Genomic DNA, 21522 nt, shown 5'->3' on the forward strand with positions numbered 1-21522 from the left:
ATTCAACACAGTCGGTGTGCAAGTGGATTAAAATATGAACTATTTTATGATAACGTTAAAAGTAACTTCAATACTTTGGTAATTTCTTCATTGCTGATAAGGGTGTGTGCATGGGATCTAAAGATATATTCATTATTATCTTCAACACAGTCGGTGTTCAAGTGGATTAAAATATGAACTATTTTATGATAACGTTCAAAGTAACTTCAATACTTTGGTAATTTCTTCATCGCTCATGAATGTGTGTGCATAGGTTCTAAAGTCGAAATGATACTAAGCTTTTGGGGTGGGTAATGATGATATCTGGGCATGAAGACATCTGTTAGTATGCGTTTTTCTGTAAATGGATATCTTTAGTTTTTCAGATGAACGATTCGTCTGACATCCAAAAATAGAAAAAGCCATTAATTTCCTGCTCTGCGGCAAATTTTATTCTTGGGTGTTAGTTGCTGAGATAGTTTAAGAACTACTGGAGTGAATCCGGACCATGGCTCAAAATCAAGAATACACCATCAATATATTTCTTCTACAGTTTTGGTTTTAATAGGAAGATGGTCATGGCTTTTACTTCAAATGCTTCCAAACAGATGTTTGGTTTGCTAATAAACTTGAACTCATCATCATCAGGGATGGTGGAAGGATGAAGACTAGCCAAGCTGCTTCTTCCAAGTTGCAGCTTGGCTAGTCTTGACTTCGCAGAAAAAGCTTATTTATTAACATCCTTACTTATGTTAGTATTGTGACATCTCAAGAAAATATCTGGAAGTCTCTCATACTATTATGCAACATATTAAACCTTCACTGTGCTAATAACTATCTAAAAGTTATGTGTCACAATGAACTGCTTCTAATACATTGGATGATTAGCATGGTTATTTTGTTCTGCTGTGTTTGAGTTTTTAAAATTTAATACTAATAATACTTAGGCGTTTTCTAGAACCTTTTCTTACTCTGTATTTCTCTAGCTTTTTAACTTCCTGAAAAAAGTAATTAGTTTTAAATAGCGAAACAAATGTTAGTACTCTTAATAAAATATACTTGTGAATTCAGATAATTCTCATTTAGTTATCACACGATTTCGTTCCGGAGAAATTGGTTATGACAAAAAGGCTTAACTTTTGTTATGAAGAAGATGGAGAGAAGACCGAGGTAATAGGTCGAGATGTGCTTGATTTGAATTTCAAATAAATATATATATATAATTAAATTAATTTTATATAACAAATAAAATTATCATTAATTTTGTTCCTCTGTAGAATGATCTTAAAACAATTGGAAGAATTTATTGTGAACAAACGCAAGCATGGTGAGACGAGTAGGCCTATATTAATTATATTAAACTGATGTAAACAGTTCAGTAGAATAAGTGAATTTAGGTATTTTCGTAGAAATCATATTGGGAAGACAACAAGTAGAGCTCAGCAGTTTGTACATTTAATTAAACGGGATTTCGAATGTACGAGGGTAGTCTGAAAAGTTCTCGGCCTCGACCATAGATGGCAACACTAACGGTAAGATTTTTTTCGACGTTGGTACATCTGTCATAAGCATCCATGTGAAATTGCAAGTCATTCTATCAAGTAGATTGTTTTATACAGCTGTCTGAAGCAAAAGTGTTCTCTATATCCCTTGAAATGGATAAAATTGAGTATCGTGCGGTTATAAAATAAAAGAAGGTTTACACACCAAAAGAAATTCATTAAAGTTGATGGACACTCTTCTCCTTCGTTTTCGACAATTAAGAAATGGGCCGTCAAGTTTAAACATGGCCGTACCAGCCTTGAAGATGACCCATGTGAAGGACGTCCAAAAAGTGTAACAACACCAGAAATCATTGATGAAGTGCACAATATGGTATTGGATGACAGTCGAGTCAAAGTGCTTGAAATAGCTGAGACTATAGGTATTTCAAAAGAACGTGTAGGATATATTTTGTGAAGAATTGCAAATGATAAAGCTTTGCCAAGTTGGGTGCCGCGCTTGCTCACAGCAGATCAAAAACTCACTCGCATTGAAAATCTCTGAACACTGCTCGAAGCGTTTTAACAAGAATAAAACTGATTTTGTGGGCCGATTTATTACTATGGATGAGACTTGGATTCGCCATCACACACCAGAATCCAAACAGTGTCAAAACAGTGGACAGAATCCAGTTGTTCAGCGCCAAAGAAGACAAAATCGGTTCCATCAGCAGGAAATGTCATGGCGTGGGTGTTTTGGGATGCTAAAGGCATTTTGTTTATTAATTATCTTGAAAACGATAAAACAATAACCGGGGAATATTATTCCGATCTTTTAACCAGACTATACGAAAAAATTCGTGGGAAACGACCCGGTTTGCAGAAGAAAAAAATCATCTTTCATCAAGACAGTGCACCTGCCCGTTGTGGGCAGGTGCATTGTCTTGATGAAAGATGCCCACAAAGGGTTTTGGCAATGGAGAAATTAAGGGATCTGTACTATGAATTGTTGGAACATCCACGCTGTTCCTCAGATTTGGCTCCCTCTAACTTCTATCTCTTCCCAAAACTAAAACTCTTCTTCGCTGGTCGGTGTTTTTCTTCGAATCAAGAGATAATTGCACCTGTAGAGGGATATTTTGCAGATCTTACTGAGAACCACTACAGGGACAGGATAATGGTGCTGGAACATCGCTGGAATAAATGAATTAGTATTAAGGAAGATTATGTTGAAAAATAAAAAAATAATTTTGAAATTATAAATTCGTTTTTTCATTGTTAGGCCGAGAACATTTCAGACTACTCTCGTAGGTTATGAAGTAGACGCCGATAAATCTTGAGCGGAATCAGTATTGAACTATGGTCTATAGCTTTACTCTTGGTGTTTTTAATAGAAGTCAAGAGAATCGAAGATATTCAGAAAAGATGATTCACCGAGGTATAGAACAATTTTTCCCCCCACTTATTTATAATTTAAATTAAACATTCCAAGAAATTATATTCTTATTTAATCCTTTATCCAAGTGTTAGCAAATAAAATTGAGAGTGAAGTATTTTCACAAGTAGGCTACTTGTATCCAGAGGCAAATGATTTCACATTAATTGCCTTAGTATCTCATAATGCAAAACACACATCCTTTTGGACGTGTATAATGTATGCATTGTTGGCAGAATGGATAGTGTTTCCGCTCTAAAACAAATAGGTCTTGGGTGAAATCCTACTACGGTTATGAATGTTTGTGAACATCTTTGGATGGTGGATGAATTTCTCGTCTGCAATAAGACTGCTTATTGGGTGGCAGTTTCTAAATAAAACAGGAGTTTCCAGATTATCTAATCCTTAGTCTGCCCATGGTACTACAGCGTATATGTAACTACATGTGATAATAATAAAAAAAATCCTTTGTACTTTATAGGTCCTAATGCTTACGACCTACCCAGATTGGTCTTCCTAATCAAAATTTTAGGATTTAAAAAAAAAAGTGCTTGGATTGCGAGAAATCCACGTTGATTTCTTGCATGGTAATTATGAGAAATAGTTTGTTACTTAATTGAATTTATCTAACAGAAGATGAAGTGGGGATACTACGGGCAATAAAAAAATAAAAAATATTGCGAAGCGATGAAGAGAATAGGAATTTTCTAACGTTAACCTTAAAATATATATATATATATATATATATATATATATATATATATATATATATATAAATGTTGAATAGCGGATTACAGAAATGACGAGTTTATGTAACTTTAAGAAAAGAAAATATATTGCTGTTATGCCTGGAAGATAGATTAATAAAAATTAATTTACGCTAATTATAATTTAATAGTGTTATACATTTATTTTGATAGGAATCGTATTAGCAAGGGAGCCACATGTCGATATGATTGTATGAATGTGTATGTAAAAAATTAAATAATAAAAATAAAATAAAATTAAGGGAAAAAGTGAGAATGAAGGAAGTATAGAAGAGAACAATGGTTGAATACGTAGGCTTACTTATACGTGAGATGGCGAATCTCATGTTACGCATATCGGTTAATTTGATGTCGAACATGTGTAGTAGTCACAAATATGAATTTCGTAATTAATGGAGTTCATGCTCATACCACCACAGATAGATAGATTTCAATTTCCTGGTGGAAGGCCAATAATAATAATAATAATAATAATAATAATAATAATAATAATAATAATAATAATAATGTAATAATAATAATAATAATAATATTATTATTATTATTATTATTATTATTATTATTATTATTATTATTATTATTACATTATTATTATTATTATTATTATTACATTATTATTATTATTATTATTACATTATTATTATTATTATTATTATTATAGAGTTAAACTTAAATGTTCGCTATTTTAAACATAATGCTTCCGAGTCGATTGTGCAACAATTCTGATGAAATTAGGTCACATGACACAGATCGACTACGGCTCTGCTACAGCACGTTAACTACGCGTGTTTCCTTCTCTTTGGCTAAATGGCACACGTGGTTCGTGCTTATTCGTTACAAAAAAAAGTCGAGTCATCGTACCTATGAAATTAATGAAGTATAGCAGTAATCAGAGTTTGGGAGGGAAAAAAAAAAAAAAACCGCTAGACATTGTACAATACTGCACTGCTTTTCCAAAATGCTTCATTTTCCATACTTCCCATCTTCGAAGGCAGTGGTTTCAAACTTAATACAAGTGCGTCCAGTGGCGCACTCAGGATTTAATCTTGGAGGGGGTCGAGTTGAGTAGACGAATTTGAGAATACGCACTACACATCGCATACGACCTATGACTGAGCATCTGCAATGATCGCTGATTCATAAGTAGTATAGAAAAAGAAGACACGGCACAACATAAATAAAAAAAATTAATTCTAATGAGGAAGAGATTTTTGGAAATTTTTCTAGTGTTTTTTTTTTCTTTTTCTTTGTGGGGGGCAGGTCCCCTTCCCCCCTCTGGGTGCGCCACTGAGCGCGTCCCTATCTTAGGAGTATTAACGTTGCATTTGTCTATATTCCATAACAGTAGAAATGTTTTCGATCATACGATTTCTATTTATTATTCCGGATCACGGCTAGTCGTGAAAGAGACGCGTGATTTTGTGCTACTGCAAAACTGACAATTTTAAGTATAAAATTAAAAATATAAAAATTTAGATCAAAAGGTGCTCTAATATCTACCCTAGTTTGAAAACATCAGTATCTGATACAGAAAACGTATCGAGAGTAAGACTGGGAATTTCTACAACATTGACTGACTGCTGCTGCGAAATATTATAACATGAAGGAGATACATCGTATGTCAAGGTTGCCTGGGAAACATGCAGTTTTCACACTCCAGTTTTACAGAGGCTACTTCCAAAACAAAGTCCAACATGCTGGCCACAGTGGCCATGGAGCATATACAAAGCAAAACGAGATTGAGCCATACAAATGGACACACACATAAAAGCACAGATTAGTTAAATGTTGACTTTAACATAGAAAAAGAAAGCGACAAAAAAATTTTTTTAATTAGAAACTTTTCAGGAACTTCATAATTTTTCTTATGCATTCTTGAAATCGTTAAAGACACCAAGAGTAATTATAATTTCACATCATCGCGAACTATAACTTGTTAGAGAAAATGAAGAACTTCCTATGGAAATTAGTATTTTAAAATTAGAATTACAGCAACAAAGAAGAAAGATCTTAACATAAACCTACACAGATGACATACAAACTACAAGAAACAATAAGACAAATGACACTGGGGGGGGGTAGAAATTGAGGATATCGACGCAGTGTATAAAATAACAAAACGACACTCAGTAAATTCAAAAACAAGAAATTGTCCTTCACCAATTATCAGAAACTTTACCAACAAGTAAGAAGAGATAAAATGCTAAGAATTACTAAGTTCAAAAAGTTACAACTGCGGGTGATGCTTATACTGACCAGCTCAAAAGACCAACATTCGACTCAAAAGATTTAACATCACACTTCAGAGACATCTCTATTTGACAATTGACATTAATGGCTTTAAGGGTGAAGCAAGATGCTTTTCATATTCCCCGCTATCTGTTATGGCTACAGTGAGAGAAAAATTTTGTGAGCAGTTTGCTTACCCTGAATGGGCATAGAGATTAGGTATCGCTACAGGAAGGAAAGTATTTTTAACTTGGGTATAGTTATGTTAAAGATACCAAGCAATTTTAAACCTGGTTTTACTCCATTTTTCCCAAGTAAGCAAACAGACAAAATGTCAAGTTTTCACCTGCAATATATGCAAGACTAGCTGATCCCACAGGTAGTGCAAGACCAAGGCAACTCGTGGTAGAAGTGGAGCAAGCTCTGATCACTAATCTTAATATTTACCCTTAATTCCAAAACACATCTCCAAGAAGGGGACGTATGATGTTTTGTATTAAAGGCAAGGGGTCTTGCACTACCTGTGGGATCAGCTAGTCTTGCATATATTGCAGGCGCAAACTTGACATTTTGTCTGTTTGCTTACTTGGGAAAAATGGAGTAAAACCAGGTTTAAAATTGCTTGGTATCTTTAACATCGCTACAGGAAGTTAAAATGACTTTTTGGTCTTTTATGTTTAAATATATCCGTTGCTGAACTAGATCGTTGGGGTGTATGGACGTTTTTAGGAAAAACTTTGTTGCTAAAGATTGTAGGAAAGAGAAAATACAGTATATGGAATATTTGTATCTCGATGAAGTTGCTTGGTTCTGACGAACCATGGAGCGTTTAGAATCATTCGTAAGCACTTATTTTGTACACGTTGATATTAGTGTTGGAGGTATGGCTTCAGGCTGGAGAAGCGTAAGTGACTATGGGACGAATCATCAGCTGGTATAAAAGCAATTTGATTCTGATGTTTAGCTTGTTGTTTCTGTTAATTAGATGCATCTAAAGCCATCTGGGCGATGGCTTTAGATGCCTTTGCACATGTAGTCTTGATGTGCTGGTTAAAAGTTAATTTTTTGTCGAACACAACACCGAGGTATTTTATTTCTGTCTGCCAAGGGATTTTAGTATTGAATAGTAAGACGTCTCCTGCAGGAGTTATCGATCTTTTCGTGAAGAGAATGGCTGAGCTCTTTTGGGGATTTACTTGTAGTCTCCATTTGGAGACCCATTTCTCTAACTTTAGAAGGTTTTCTTGAAGCTTTTTAGTAACAAGGTGTGGTCGAAGAGATCTGGCTAATAATGCTGTATCGTCCGCATATAGAGCCGTGATGGATGACAATGGGTTGTGCAGAATGTCTGACATGTATATAGAGAACAGTAATAGAGCCAGTATGGATCCCTGTGGTATTTCAGCCAAGATATGGAGCTGGAATGAGGTAGTACCATTTATCTTGACTTGCATGCTTCTATTCTGTAGATATGATCTAACTAGGTGTACCATTTTCAGTGAGATACTGGCTGAGATAAGTTTATGTAGCAATCCGAAGTGCCATATTTGGTCAAATGCTTTGGATAAATCGAGAAAACAGCTCCAGTGTACTGACGCCAGTTGTAGCTGGTGGCAATATATTCAACTATTCTTAGGATTTGTTGGGTATCATGGTATTATCGAAAACCAAATTGTTTTTTAGGAAGGATGTTTAGTTAATTTACTGATGCTTGAAGTCGTGAGAGGATGACCTTCTCCGCAGCTTTTCTCACCAGGTTGGAGATGAGGCTGGTTGGATGATAATTTTGAGGCAGGTGTGGGTCCTTGCCTGGCTTATGTATAGGGATTACATCAGCCAGTTTCCAAGTGGTAGGAAAATAGTGAAACCTCTAGATTGCATTTATGATTATGGTCAGGTGCACTATAGCCTTTCGGGGCAGCAGCTTGATCGAGACATCTCTATTTGCAAGCGCGCGAATTAAAAACAGTTTCTGTGATACAAGAATACGAAACTGTTCACGAGGTTAACACCAAGATATATGTGATCAGAAATCAAATAGACTGAAACCAAATTCATTAAGAGAAAAATATTCTCTCTCTCTCGCTATATATATATATATATATATATATATATATATATATATATATATATATATATATATATATATATATATATATATATATAGCGAGAGAGAGAGAATATTTATATATATATATATATATATATATATAACTTTACATATTATAATTATGGCAAATTCTGCAGATGATATTTGTTTTGATAATATAAAGCATAAAATCCTAGCAGAGTTCTAAGAAAAATCAAACTTTAATCATAAAATTGCACCGACCTGCTTTGTCAATATTCAAAGCATTAAAAAAGTACTTGCTAAATCTCCAGGCTTTTATGGAATATATTGATATTTTAATCCTAATTGAAACTGCTGCCTGTATACAGAATGGGAAATAAATAACTATTCGCTAAAGAACTACCAGCTGTATATTTACTGCAGAATAACAAAAAGAGGAGGAAGAGGTCACGTCTACCTTAAATCAACATACGCGTCCATTTATAGTAACAGAATCAGTGGCGACTCGTGGCTTGAAATTGTGGGAGTGCTGCAACTTTCGAAATATACATACACACTGTAAGTACAGTGTATACGTGTTTGGATAAAATATCAAAATTATGGTAAAAATTAAAAAAAAATTAAACATGAAAAAATGTTGTTTATTATCGATAAAATTATACAGTTTGGTGTAATTCAAAATTACTTAAAAATAAAATATATTATTCTTGTTTTGTTCCATGAAAAAAATATTGTTTATTATCGATAAAATTATACAGTTTAGTATAATTCAAAATTACTTAAAAATAAAATCCATTATCATAATCCCAATAATGTTTTAAAATAAAAACTATAATAAATGTTATGTCTTTAATTGTAATATCCAAATATTTAAAGAGACGGAGTGAACAAGATAAGCACTACGAACACTCTACTACTGGCGCAAACTACATATAACAACAGTGGAACTGCGCGACGGACAGTGCTGCATTACGCTAATAGCTCGCATCTCACTATGATGTGCATATGCTTGCGCGGGTAGCAATATGACACTGTGCTAAACACAGTGTTGCTAGCGTCCTTCGCCCTCCTAAGTTTTACAAGAGGGATGATTATTATTATTATTATTATTATTATTATTATTATATACAAAATAAGAGAATTGTATAGGGCTGTTGATAAAATTAAATATTACAAGCAAATATAAATAAATTAATAAATATATTTATGTATCGAGGAAAATTGGGGGTGCAGTTCCAGTGCCTATGCACGAGCCGCCCCTGAACAGAATAAACTATCAGAAAACACTCACATTACTATATAGCCTAATACCGTCCGACAGGTTAAAGCATGACTTTCTTTCACCGAAACCAAAAAATGGGTCCGGAAGCATTCATATCTTCAAACCACAATAAGTTACCATGATTAGCAATACGAACATCAATACACCTGACCAAGACTCCCAGTCCTCATCAAAATACCTGGATCTACTGGCCACCTAATTTTGGAAATGCCATAACCGATGTGACTAGAGGAAACTGACGAAAATCGTCTAGTTAGCTTATGCATAGATCACATCAACGTATTTGCCCCAGACTGTATATATCACACCTACACCACTAAAAGAAAACTGACTGATCATTACTTCAAAGAAGCAAAATCTGTGCTTCAACCAAAGCATAAAGTATAGATTCAATAGCAAATTAAACTCTCTTCTCTTGATCCAAGAGAAGAATTTCTTCTTGTATCAAAAGAAATATGCACTTTGGAAAATAAGTCAAACCTCATCCCGAAACTCAGATCTTACAGATGATTATAAAAGAGTGTGGATTTTAGTGAAAGTAAGAAAAATCTAAAATAGTTTTGGTGGCGGATGTAAAGGTCATTTTCATATGTTTATAAAATATGTATAAAATAAAATATATTATTTTATTAAATAAAATAATTTATTATCATAATTCTTTATATTATTTTCTGTAGGTAAACGTAAAATGTTATAAAATAATTTTATTTAACATTTTTAAAATTTTTCACTAGTTTAAAGACCAACATAAATTAAATATGATGTGTGATGTGCAACTAAAATATGATGTGTGTATTATTATTATTATTATTATTATTATTATTATTATTAAGAGGTCCTCCGAGAGGTCAGGGACTCATTGTGAGAGGCCACATATTACCAGTGAGCGCGCACGCGCACACATCACACAGCCATTCTGATTCATCTCAACGTTTAGTTTTCCGCTTGGAAAGAAAGAATTGTTACAAAAAAAAATAAAGTTCGATATGATTTTTTTTTAATCCACAGGACTAAAATGTATACTACACATTAGTACCGTGGTAGGGTGTAAAGGTTACTAAATTCTGAAATGTTGCCTCTTGAGACAAGTTATTTATTATTATTATTATTATTATTATTATTATTATTATTATTATTATTATTATTATTATCATCATCATCATCACCACCACCATTTTGGACGACTCAGAACTCTAAAATGCAGACTGATGGCCTTACTGAGTGATCAAATTCATCTTCCACCTAAAGACAAATCGTAAACATCCTGCCACAGTGGGATTTTAATGCGTAGCCTTATACTGAGCAGAAATTATTGGTTGAAAAGTGGAACCTTGTAATTATACATCTAATTACAAGAGGCATACGAACACAATATCTTGAATTCTGGAAAGAAATGCCACACTTAAAAAAAAAAAAAAATTCTCTGCTTATTTGCAATGAATATATTATAATATATAACACATTATATACAAAATATACATTATAATATATAACAGGAAATAATAATAATATATACTATTCCCATTTCCTGTCCTAGAAATTCAGAAAAATACCGCATTTATTTGCGATGTCATTTACTATTGATCGGCTTTAATGATATGGCACTAACTGTCAAAAGCTTTCGGGATTTACTCGTGTTTAAATGATAATGGGCAGCGATACGCCCAATAAATTTTATTTGGAAAGGGCAATGGAACGTGGCTAAGTTCTGTGTGCAGTATATAGGTGTGTCCAATAGGAAGCACTATATATCTTTATACGCTCCCTTCCATTGGGCACGTCGTTTATGGTGATTTGTGTATATTAGCCGATCTGTGATAACATAATATCGTATGGGTTATAGTAATCCATAACAAAAAAAAAAAAAAAAAACTCGACAGTGCAGTGATGTAAAACGCTTAATGAGAGGAGCGGAGGGGTAAAGTTTTTGTTCAGTGTATTTAAAAACTTTCATGGCCCCACGAAAGCTTATCGCAAGATTCAGGAACGGCAGACCGCCACTGTGGGAATGCTTGATTATAACAGAAAGGTGAAACTAATTCAACAAAATTCTATCTCGAGAAAAAAAAAATCAAATAAATAAATAAACAAAAACAAATCTTACCCACAGAGGCAAAATACAGGACAGAAATTATGCAGCAACAGAGTGCACTAATAACATTTTTGTACATTTTCAAGAAAATGTTTTCGAGATTTACACAAACGCTTGGGAAATCAGCAATGAAGACTAGGGAGGTACGGAGAGAAATATCTCTCCGTTCAAACGTGTGCCAAGTGTTCCAGAAATATCATTTCCGAAATTAGACACAGCAGAACAGAACGTACCCAAGTTTTTAGAAGTTGTCACACTGCGCATGATTTGTAATTTTTTTTAATTTTAATTTATTATTTTATTTATTTATTTATTTGCTACTAAGGTGGAGAAATCATTTCTACTGCAAATGCAGAAAATGTAATTTGAAAAAAAAAAAATAATAAATAAATAAATAATAATAAATATACTAATAAAATATTTTACATATCTATTACTTTCATTTAAGTATCTGAAAATGCTGGACATTTTCACACTGGAAACTACTTATTAATAAATAAGTCAATAAATTATTATTTTAAACGAGATTTGAGGTTATTTAACCTCAAATCCCGCTCTATAGACCAAACATCGTACTTTGTCCAGTATAAGCACGGTATTTTCCGGGAAATAAAATCATCTGCCACCTTTATAAAGACATTTAGAGACATCCTGTCATAGTAGAATTCGAACCTTATCTACCTGACCAACAGCTAAATATCCACCCTTCCTTTTTTTAAGCAAAGTGTAGAGTTCATTCACTTCCTCCTCCCCCAACAAAGTGCAAATGCTCGAGAGATCACCTTTAAGGTATTCATGACACGCACTAAATTACGTACAATCCTTATGATTCTTGCACGCATTTCACACCCAACGTGAAGGGATTCCGCATCTGGTTATAAAACAAGAAGTATTTTGTTCACTTTTAAAGAGACACATAAGCAGTTAAGGGAGCTATAAGCAGATACGTATTGTACAGACGGAAGAACGTATCTTGTTTTGTTCTTTCAACTACAGTTTAGTATAGAATGATGTACGATTGAAGTTGCATTTCTCGTGTTATAGTGTACACGATATTCTTCTACAAGTTTGTCGAAGCATGTAAACAGCAGGGTCGTCTGGACACACAGGGAGGCTATGGGGGCCCCCCTCTAAGCGCGGGCCCTCGCTATGAGGCTGAAAAACCGACGTCTGAACCGGCCCTGTAAAACAGTACACAGTAATCGAATTTTTGACGCACGAAAATGTGACTGCTCTTGAGATTCGCGACCGATTACAAGATTTTTACGGTGACAACTGTAAATGTGTACTGTACGATGTTGCGCCGAACAACAAGAAACAACGATAGCGGAGTTGACATTAATGACCGATCATGAAGTGGGCTCCAAACACCACGAGTTGCATAACAGAAAGCTGAATAATTAATTAGAAAAATTCGGCGAATAAGTCAAAGATCACTAGTACCGAAATCGAAGGTTGGATTAGTACCAGTAAACCTGCGCTACAATAAAGCATTGCGCACATGAGGCGCCCTGCAGTTGGCTAGCGAAATGAAACAGACTCGATTGAAAGTTTGTCACCGATTTTTTCTTCACAAAATCGTGACTGGAGACAAAAGTTTGGATCCATCATTATGACCCTTAAATAAAAATCGTCATGCTATCTCAATGAGGGCCAGAATGTTCAAACTCAACTTTTTGGCTGGAAGGATCATGCTGACTTTTGGAACGGCAAAGATGTTGTTCCCCAGGACTGTATAGTGAAGGAAACAACAATGAATACACAAAGCTGTGTGAAGTCCTTGGGAAAGTTGAAACAATAATTTAATCAGATGGGTGCAGAGGAAAGCCACTGTTTTGCAGATAACACACTCGAGACAGCACATGAACGCGTTCACCTTCAAGTTGAAGAAAACTGATTATTTATATATTTTTTTCTTATTATTTCTTCCCTCCTCTTTTACCTTGCAGTGTTGAGGATTTTCTATTCACTTAACCGCTACCGTATCGAGGATAAGGTGGTTAGTCCTATGCCTCCCGGTGTGTCCTAGGTCTGTAGATGTGTGTGTTCACGGGCTGGTTTGCCTGTTCTGGGGACGAAAAATCCGTTTCCTGGGAAAAAACCCTACCTCCGCATGAGACCAGCTAACTCACCTTTCGCCGAAAGCGACTAGATAAAGGTTCCTCGCGTCACTGACGGGAATCGAACCCAGGTCTTTCCGACCAAAGGACTTCGTCTATACTGACTGAGCTTATTTTTATTTTTATTATTTCGTTGTTTCGTAGAAATAAAGAATGAGTGAGACTTATATAATCGGTGAATAACAAGTACTTATGATTTCATTCCTCGTCTAAACCACATAAACTACAAAACCAGTGTTAGCTGCAAAAAAAAAAAAGTAATAAATTATTTCTTTTTTTTTTTCGTCCGGATTTATTTATTAAAAAAATGCAAAAACAAGGTGTTACCGCAGGCCCAGAATCTTTCTTATAACAATTTTTACTCGTAAACTATTTTGATGCTCAGAACTGCTAAAAGAAATCACGTGTCAGAACATAACAACAACAAAAAAATAATCAATCAAGTAATTGCTTCACCGTTGACGACATTAATAATATACTCGTACATGCACAGACACCAGTACGATATAATACAGTATATATTGCATTGGTATCTATGGATGTCTCCAATCATAGCCTGGACTTTATTATTATTATTATTATTATTATTATTATTATTATTATTATTATTATTATTATTATTATTATTATTATTATTATTATTCTCGACCACTTCTTCTTCTTCTTAAGGTTCTTATCTGCAAGCACCACAGTTCTCCATTTTTTTTTTTTATCCTTAGCCAACTCCTTCTAGTTTCGCAGGTTCAGCTCTTCATGTCCATTTCGTCCATCCAGCTTCTGCGGGGTATTCCTCTAGAGCGTCTTCCATTTGGGTGATGTAAAAAGGTTCTCCTCACTAGCATGTTATCCTCCATTCTTTCCAGGTGTCCTAACCATCTGATGCGAGCTCTGATTTCGTTTATTATTAGTGGCCTCTTATAAAGTCCATAGCGTTCTTTATTTGTTCGCCTTCTCCATTCATCTGTCACAGGATCTTTAATCGGGCCAAATATTTTTCTTAAGATTTTGTTTTCGAAGCGTTGCAATTGATCTTCATCAGCTTTTGTTATATTCCATGGCTCTGCACTCATATAATACCACTGGTCTAATTAGTATTCAATAAATATATTCATTTTAGATTCATATGGCAGATTTCTAGATGATAGGAGGTGCTGAAGTGAAAAATATTATTTATTACCTGCTTGGATTCTCATCTTTATTTATGTTTGGATCTTATTATCTTTAGTTATTATAAAGCCTAGATATTTATATATATTGTATTGAGTTTTTCAATATCATGTCAGCAAACTGAATAGTCGATGGCTTATTGAGATCATTATCTCTAAATACTTTTAAATATTCTGTTTTATTTTGGTTAATATTAAGACCTATTTTTTCGGAAGAGGTTTTAAGGTTTATAAAAGTTTCAGTTATATCATCTGCACTTTCTCCTATGATATCAATATCGTCTGCATTGAATTTCTTGAATTACTTTTTCCAAAGCTATGTGGAATAATATAGGTGATATCGCGTCTCCTTGTTTTAAACCTGTGGAGATGCTGAACGACTCTGACAATATGTTGTTAGCGAGAACTCTACATGGATTTTCCTGTACACACATTTTAACCAGTATGATTACTTTTTCGGTATTCCAAATTCCTTTAAGATATTCCATAGACTTTCGCGATGTATGCTAACGTATGCTTTTTGAAAGTCAATGAAGAGATCATGGCTTTCTTTTTTTGTATTCCTAATATTTCTCTGGAATTTGTCTCAAGGTAAAAAGGTTATCACTGGTTGATCCACTTCTTTTGAATCTTGCCTGATATTCTCCGAGAATCTCTTCTGCATATGGAATAATTATTTTTAGAATATTATCAGACAGGATTTTGTAACTAGCGTTTAAAAGTGAGATGCCTCTGTATTTTTCACATTTTCTTTTATCGCCTTTTTTTGTGGATGGGGATTATTATTGATTCTTTCCAGTCTTCTGACAGTTTTTTCATTTTTCCATATGAGTTTAATTAGTGTGAATAGTTTGTTAGTTAATTCTTTTCTTCCATATTTAATTTGTTCGGATGTGATTTTATCAAATCATCATATTGTAAAGTTGATGATCTGTGAAGTCTGCATTTTTGATTCCAATGTTCATAAATTTTTAGGGAGATATGATCTATTATTAAACCATTTATTATAGTATGAAGTATTATGGAATCTTGAAACTTTTTCAGGTGCTCTGTTTATACAACACTTTATTCCGTTCCATTCCATTCCATAGGGCAGGGTTTCCCAAATTGTGTTCCGCGGAAAGTGAATAAGTGTTCCGTGATATCAGCGACCAAGCCGTGTATTTTCAAACATGGAAGTAATTCGGGGAAGGGAATACCGCTGTTTATGACCGGTCATAAAAATTGCTTGCAATCCGATTACAATGGGCGGCGTATCCTCTGTTCTCAAAACTGAACGAAATAACATCTGGGTTGCAAATGTTAGTGACCAATCAGCATGGAAGTATAAAGAAAATTTTTCCACTAAAATTGAAGATCAAGGTATCCGGTTCTCAAATCTAGTAATACTGAATACTGAATATCATTTGAAGTTCGTACTGTAGGGTAAAAGTGCTTGTTTCGAAACCATAGTGCTGTGATTTTTTAAAAGTAATAGGCCTACAGATTTAAATTTTAATATGAATAAGAGACAAGAGTCTTTGTTTCATTTTGGTGTTAAGAAATCTCTTATCGAAGGTGTTTGTGACGCAACAGATAGTGATTCATCCACCTCCAGCCTACAAAGCCAGGATGTACAAAAGGAGAGGAAAACTACCAGCACACAGGAGAAAAAGTCTGCATTCACTCGTAAGTACTTATAATAATATTATAAATTTTTGGTGATCAGAATGGGATATGTCAATGAAAATCAGCACAAATTAATTTAATGATGTTGGCCTGAGGAAACTACAATATGCTACAAGATTTCATTAGTCCAGTGATTGATAATTGATTTAAATGTAATTTTATATTTGTCAACATGTCACACCGTATACATAAGTGCACTAATACTCTTTATGATTATGCCATAATTAATTATTAATATATTAAAAAATAACCAAGGTGTTCAGTGAAATTTTCAAGATTTGTGAAGTGTTCTGTCGTAGGAAAAATCTGGGAAACGCTGCCATAGAGTATTAATATTTTCAGTCTCTTCAACGTTATTATTCTCTGATTTTATTTCATTAGAGTAATTTAATCTTATGTTATTGTTTTTTAGATTATCATTATTGAGTTTAGGATGTTTTTTTGGTGTATTGGAAATGTTTTTTTTTTATTGGAAAAGTTTTTTTAAGTTTTATTTTCATTACCAAATCCTACCAAATGATCTGAATCACAGTCAGCACCTCTATAACCTCTAACATTTTGAATGCTGCTTCTAAATCTTCTTTCTATTAAAATACGATCGATTTGATTGTGAGTTATTCCATCAGGTGATGCCCATGTTTGCTTATGGATGTCTTTCCTCGTAAATGTTGTACTACTTATTATCAGGTTCTTGAATGTTGCTAAATTTATTAACCATATACCATTATCATTTGAAGTTTCGCGTAGGCTACTATTTCCGCTTATTTGTCTATAGATTTCTTCTCTTCCTATTTTTGCATTAAGATCTCCTGAAAGTATAATTATGTCATTATTTGGTATTTCATCAATTATTCCTTCCAGAGTATCATAGAATTCATCCTTAGTATCCTTGATTAGTTTCCTCTGTGGGTGCATGTGCATTAATTAAGTTTATTTTGAACTTTTTTGATACTCTGGAAGGAAGATTTGATGAAATACCAAATAATGACATAATTATACTTATTTTACTGAGTTTTTCATTGATGGTCTCAAAACTCATGAATGAGTCCCATAGCCTTCTTTGTATCATAAATCCTGTTCGTAGTTTATGTCTTCCTGTGATATTTCCACCATATAATAACAAATAATCTCCTAATTTATGTTCATCACTATCACTTCACCTAGCTTCCTGAATTGTCACTACATCCATTTTCTATTTTTTAAGTTCACCACTTAGCTTTTGCAGTGTACCTGTTCTATATAAGCTTCTGACATTCCATGTTCCAAATCGTAATCCTTTATTCCAAGCCTCAAGTCAAGTTCCATCTTGTACAGTCCGATATTGAGGCTTATTTGGTAATTGGTGTTCCTAACAAGTAAGCTTTTACAAGATGAGGTTGTTGGCCTCATGCTCAATCCCCAACCTGGAGGACCAGAGTGTCTCTCTTAGTCTGACCCCTCACCTTTGACCAGTCTGATATAACCTTGAGAGTCCCTACTGGTAGCATAGCTACCGCCGACATTGCTCTCAGGGTTATTGGGATGCGGAAGCCCCCCCCCCTACACACACCACCACCACCACCACCACCACCACCACCACTACGAGGAGATGGAGACAACATCGGGGGGGGGGGGGGGGTTCTCGACCACTGTTATAGGAAATTTTTCTCCTATAATCATTCAATATTTCGACAGTCAAAAACAAAGAGCAGAATCTCGAAACAAGTTTCTTGACTTGAATTAGATGCTATTCCTAAACGAAACGTCTAAAATATGCCAATTAAGTGTTGCCTTGGCTAATATAACTTGTCTTCCGAATGCGTTGTTCATAGGTTTTGTAGAAAGAAAACCGGGTTGTCTCGAATTACTGAAGACACACCGCTATCTACATGTTTTTTTCTGACGCTTTACTCGTTTTAAGGGATGAAAAACTCTGCGACTTCTGTATGAGACCAACTGACTCCCCTTCAGTTGAAAATTCATAAAGGTTTTTCACCTGGACGGAATTCGAAGCCAAGTCTTTCCAATCAAAGTACATTACAGTTACCAACCGAAAGAAAGTAAACATCTTCTAATTATTAAAACAAACCTGAAAATGAATATACGCTCTTTCACGTTGTCTGTCTGTCTCATATTCCTTGTCTTCAGTTATCAGGAAAGTTGATAGTGAAGCGCTTACTTTGAAAATTAAATATTAAATAAATCCTCTGACCCTTTTTCGTTCTTTAAAGATAATAGATGAAACACATTGTGAGAGTCGTGAGGCAGCTGGAAGTCAGTAGCTGAATTTTCAATTCTCCCATAATTATAAGACTTATTGGTTACGAGAATATGGCAGCCAACTTCCTCCATCTCGTGTTCCTAATCCTCACTGATATTACTGAGTGAAATAATGTCATAAATAAGAAAATTTGAAAATATGTGGTCGATGTTTCCGATGACAGTACAGACGAAGTTTTAAAAAAAGAATAATAAGATAAGAGCCAAAAGGCTGCGTTAAGCGAATTGTGTTTGAAGGAAGCTTTTTTTCTTGAAGAAATCAAGTTGCAAACTTGGATATCTTCTAATATCTCAAAGACATCGTCTAGATGATTTCACACGGGGAAGAGTTATTGGAAAGCTTGAAGAAGGCCGCAAAATTACTGATATCGCTAGAGAGTTTGGAATCTCACATAGTGTTGTATCCAGGCTCTGGATACAATGCTATCCACAAAAAGTGAACAAGACATCAATAGGCTAAGACAGGGTTTCCCAAAGCGGGATCTGAGAATCTTGTTTACGAACATTCGCCTTTTTTTTAAATTAATGAATTGATGACACGATGAAATGATATGATACTACAAGTTACGTCCATCATACCAGGCTTTGAAGAACTCTGCAGTTCAAAACAACAACTGCACTGTAGTCATTAAAATGAACTTCATTTTTTTAAATTTCCAGAGCACTAAATTGTAAAATGGTGAGTGTTTATAGATTTCTTCCTTTTTTCATGTTTATTTTAAAGATTGAGTTGTTAGAGCTCTGCAAAAAATTTTGCTTGCTTTAGGGCTCCACTTTAGCAAGAAGTTTTTGAACCCTGGGCTAATGTACTCTTTGCAGATGAGAGTCGTTTTAGTCTTTCCTCCAATTCTAGACACTTGGTCTGGCATGAAAGTGGTACTGCTTACCATTGCGAGAATTTTCTTGAATGCGGTGGATATGGTAGTGCTGGAGTCATGGTGTTGGGGGAGACATTATGCTTAATGGACGCACCAAGCTACAAGTCTGGAAAAAGGGACTATGACTGGTGAACGATATTGCAACGAAATTCTTCATGGTCATGTTTGATTATTCCATGGTGCTGTAGGCGAAGTTCATTTTTAATAGGTGACAATGCCCACACCACATCGTACATGAGCAATGGAGATACTTCCGGAGACCTATGATAATAATCGAATTGAGTGTACTGCACACTCCCCAGATCTCATCCTCATAGAACACATTTGGGATGCAATATGGACTCATTGTTGTTCAAAATTTCACTCTAGAAAATAAGCAAGGCCTTATCCTTGCTCTGAAAGAGGGGTGGGTCCGTTTACCTCAAGAACTCCTGAATCACTTGGTGCTAAGCATGGTACGTTGTTAGAGCTGCATCGCAGTTCGGGGGATGTATTCCATATTGAAATGTGTCTCTTTGCAGTTTTCTGTAAGAACTATACATTAATTCCTTAACTACATCCTTAGGAAATTTGTAACTTTTGCCAAAACCGTATCACAATTTAATTTGTATGAAATTTATAAGACATGTTTTTGTGTAATATAATTTATTCGTATGCTGGCAATAAATTTATGTCCACATTTGGCTGTAGTCATGAACATTTTTTTTCATATACAGGTAGAAATGCAGTTTGTCCTTACCTTTTGGACAACAGTGTATTTTCTTTTAAATATAAGTGTTTTTTTTCCCTAATCACTTTTGTAAGAACTGAAGCGTCAGGTGAGGGCAGAGGTCCTGGACTGTTGTGGGACACAACAGTCCAGGACCTCACTCATTACCTACCTAAAGGAAGAATGGTCCAAAATTCCCATTGATCGCTATCATATGCATATGAAAAGTATGTGCTGCAGAACTGCTGCAGTCATCACAGTGAAAGGAGGTCTTACATCGTATTAAGGTGATGCCATGGCTGTTTGTTCCTCACACTATAGTATCCACTGACTTCTTTCCAAGCAGTGTATATTGTAAACATTATGTATGAATAATAAAGCTTGAGTGATTAATTATTATTATTACATAAGATAATATAATATATAAAAAATGAGCTAACACTTTTTATTTCCCTATAGAGGAATAAAACTCAGGTAGAGTTCCATTCCCTTGGAAGAACTCTATCTGAGCTGACGCTCATATTAAACAATCTAATCAAAGGGACTACCAATTCTCTAGCACATGAGTTAGATGTTAATAAGGCTGTGGGAATGGATGACATATCACCATGTGTTTTTAAGGAATGTGCACAACACTTAGTTACGCCCTTCACCTGGTTATTTAATTAAAGTCTTGCAGCGGATAAGGTTCTTAAGTTGGGGAAAGAAGGCAAGTGCCACTCCACAAGTATGGTTCTAGAACTGAAGTTTCCAATTATAAACCACTCTGCATAACTGCAGTTGTAGTCAAGGTGTTGGAGAAATTGGTTAGGAATAGAGTACAAGATTGGGTTGAAGAACATGGGATTTTTTTATGGTCGGCATGGATTTGTAAAGGGTAGGTCTTGTTTTAGCAATTTAATTACATTTTGTAATAAAGTAATAAGTGTGTTACATGATGGAGAATCATATACAGTGATATTTTTGGGCTTTGCAAATTCATTTGATCGATTACCATGCGATTAGTTGGTGTACAAGTTGCAGAAGATGAAAATGGATAGTAAATCTTGGCTCTCTTAATGATACCAGTAAGTTGTGCATGATGGAGTAGTGTCTCAATGAATATGAACCTGGTGATTCAGATTAGAGGGTGGCTGATGAACAGATATCAAAAAAAGTAGTTTATGGAGGAGATGATTTCAGAAGGCAAGTGGCATACCACAGTTCTCTGTTGTTTAATTTGTATATCAATGATAAAGAAAATGATCTGACAGGAAATATTCAGTTGTTTGCTAATGATACAGAGATCCTGCAGGAAGACTGAAACTGGCTAGCAGCAGGGGCGAATTCTCCATGCTTGTTATGCTTGCTGCACAAGCTCATCAATTGAGAAAGAAGTAATATTTA

General features: G+C 34.7%; 2 protein-coding genes across 2 annotated transcripts in view; one reads left to right on the forward strand and one right to left on the reverse strand.

The window, feature by feature from the left end:
* The window catches only part of LOC150096295 (uncharacterized), a 49265-nt gene extending 37759 nt beyond the window's left edge, over nucleotides 1-11506 (reverse strand). Inside the window, exon 1 of the mRNA XM_090409373.1 lies at nucleotides 11349-11506. Coding sequence (XP_090265499.1) covers nucleotides 11349-11415 — 67 coding nt within the window. The 5' untranslated portion in view covers nucleotides 11416-11506. The remainder of the gene's footprint in view (nucleotides 1-11348) is intronic.
* LOC150096294 (uncharacterized) overlaps nucleotides 1-21522 on the forward strand; it is a 232568-nt gene that overhangs the window by 138539 nt on the left and 72507 nt on the right. The window lies entirely within an intron of this gene.

The sequence above is a fragment of the Typopeltis vanoorti genome, chromosome 19 (assembly GCF_054136105.1).
Source record: "Typopeltis vanoorti isolate ZY-2024b chromosome 19, IOZ_Tvanoo_1.0, whole genome shotgun sequence".
In the NCBI taxonomy this organism is placed as follows: domain Eukaryota; kingdom Metazoa; phylum Arthropoda; class Arachnida; order Uropygi; family Thelyphonidae; genus Typopeltis; species Typopeltis vanoorti.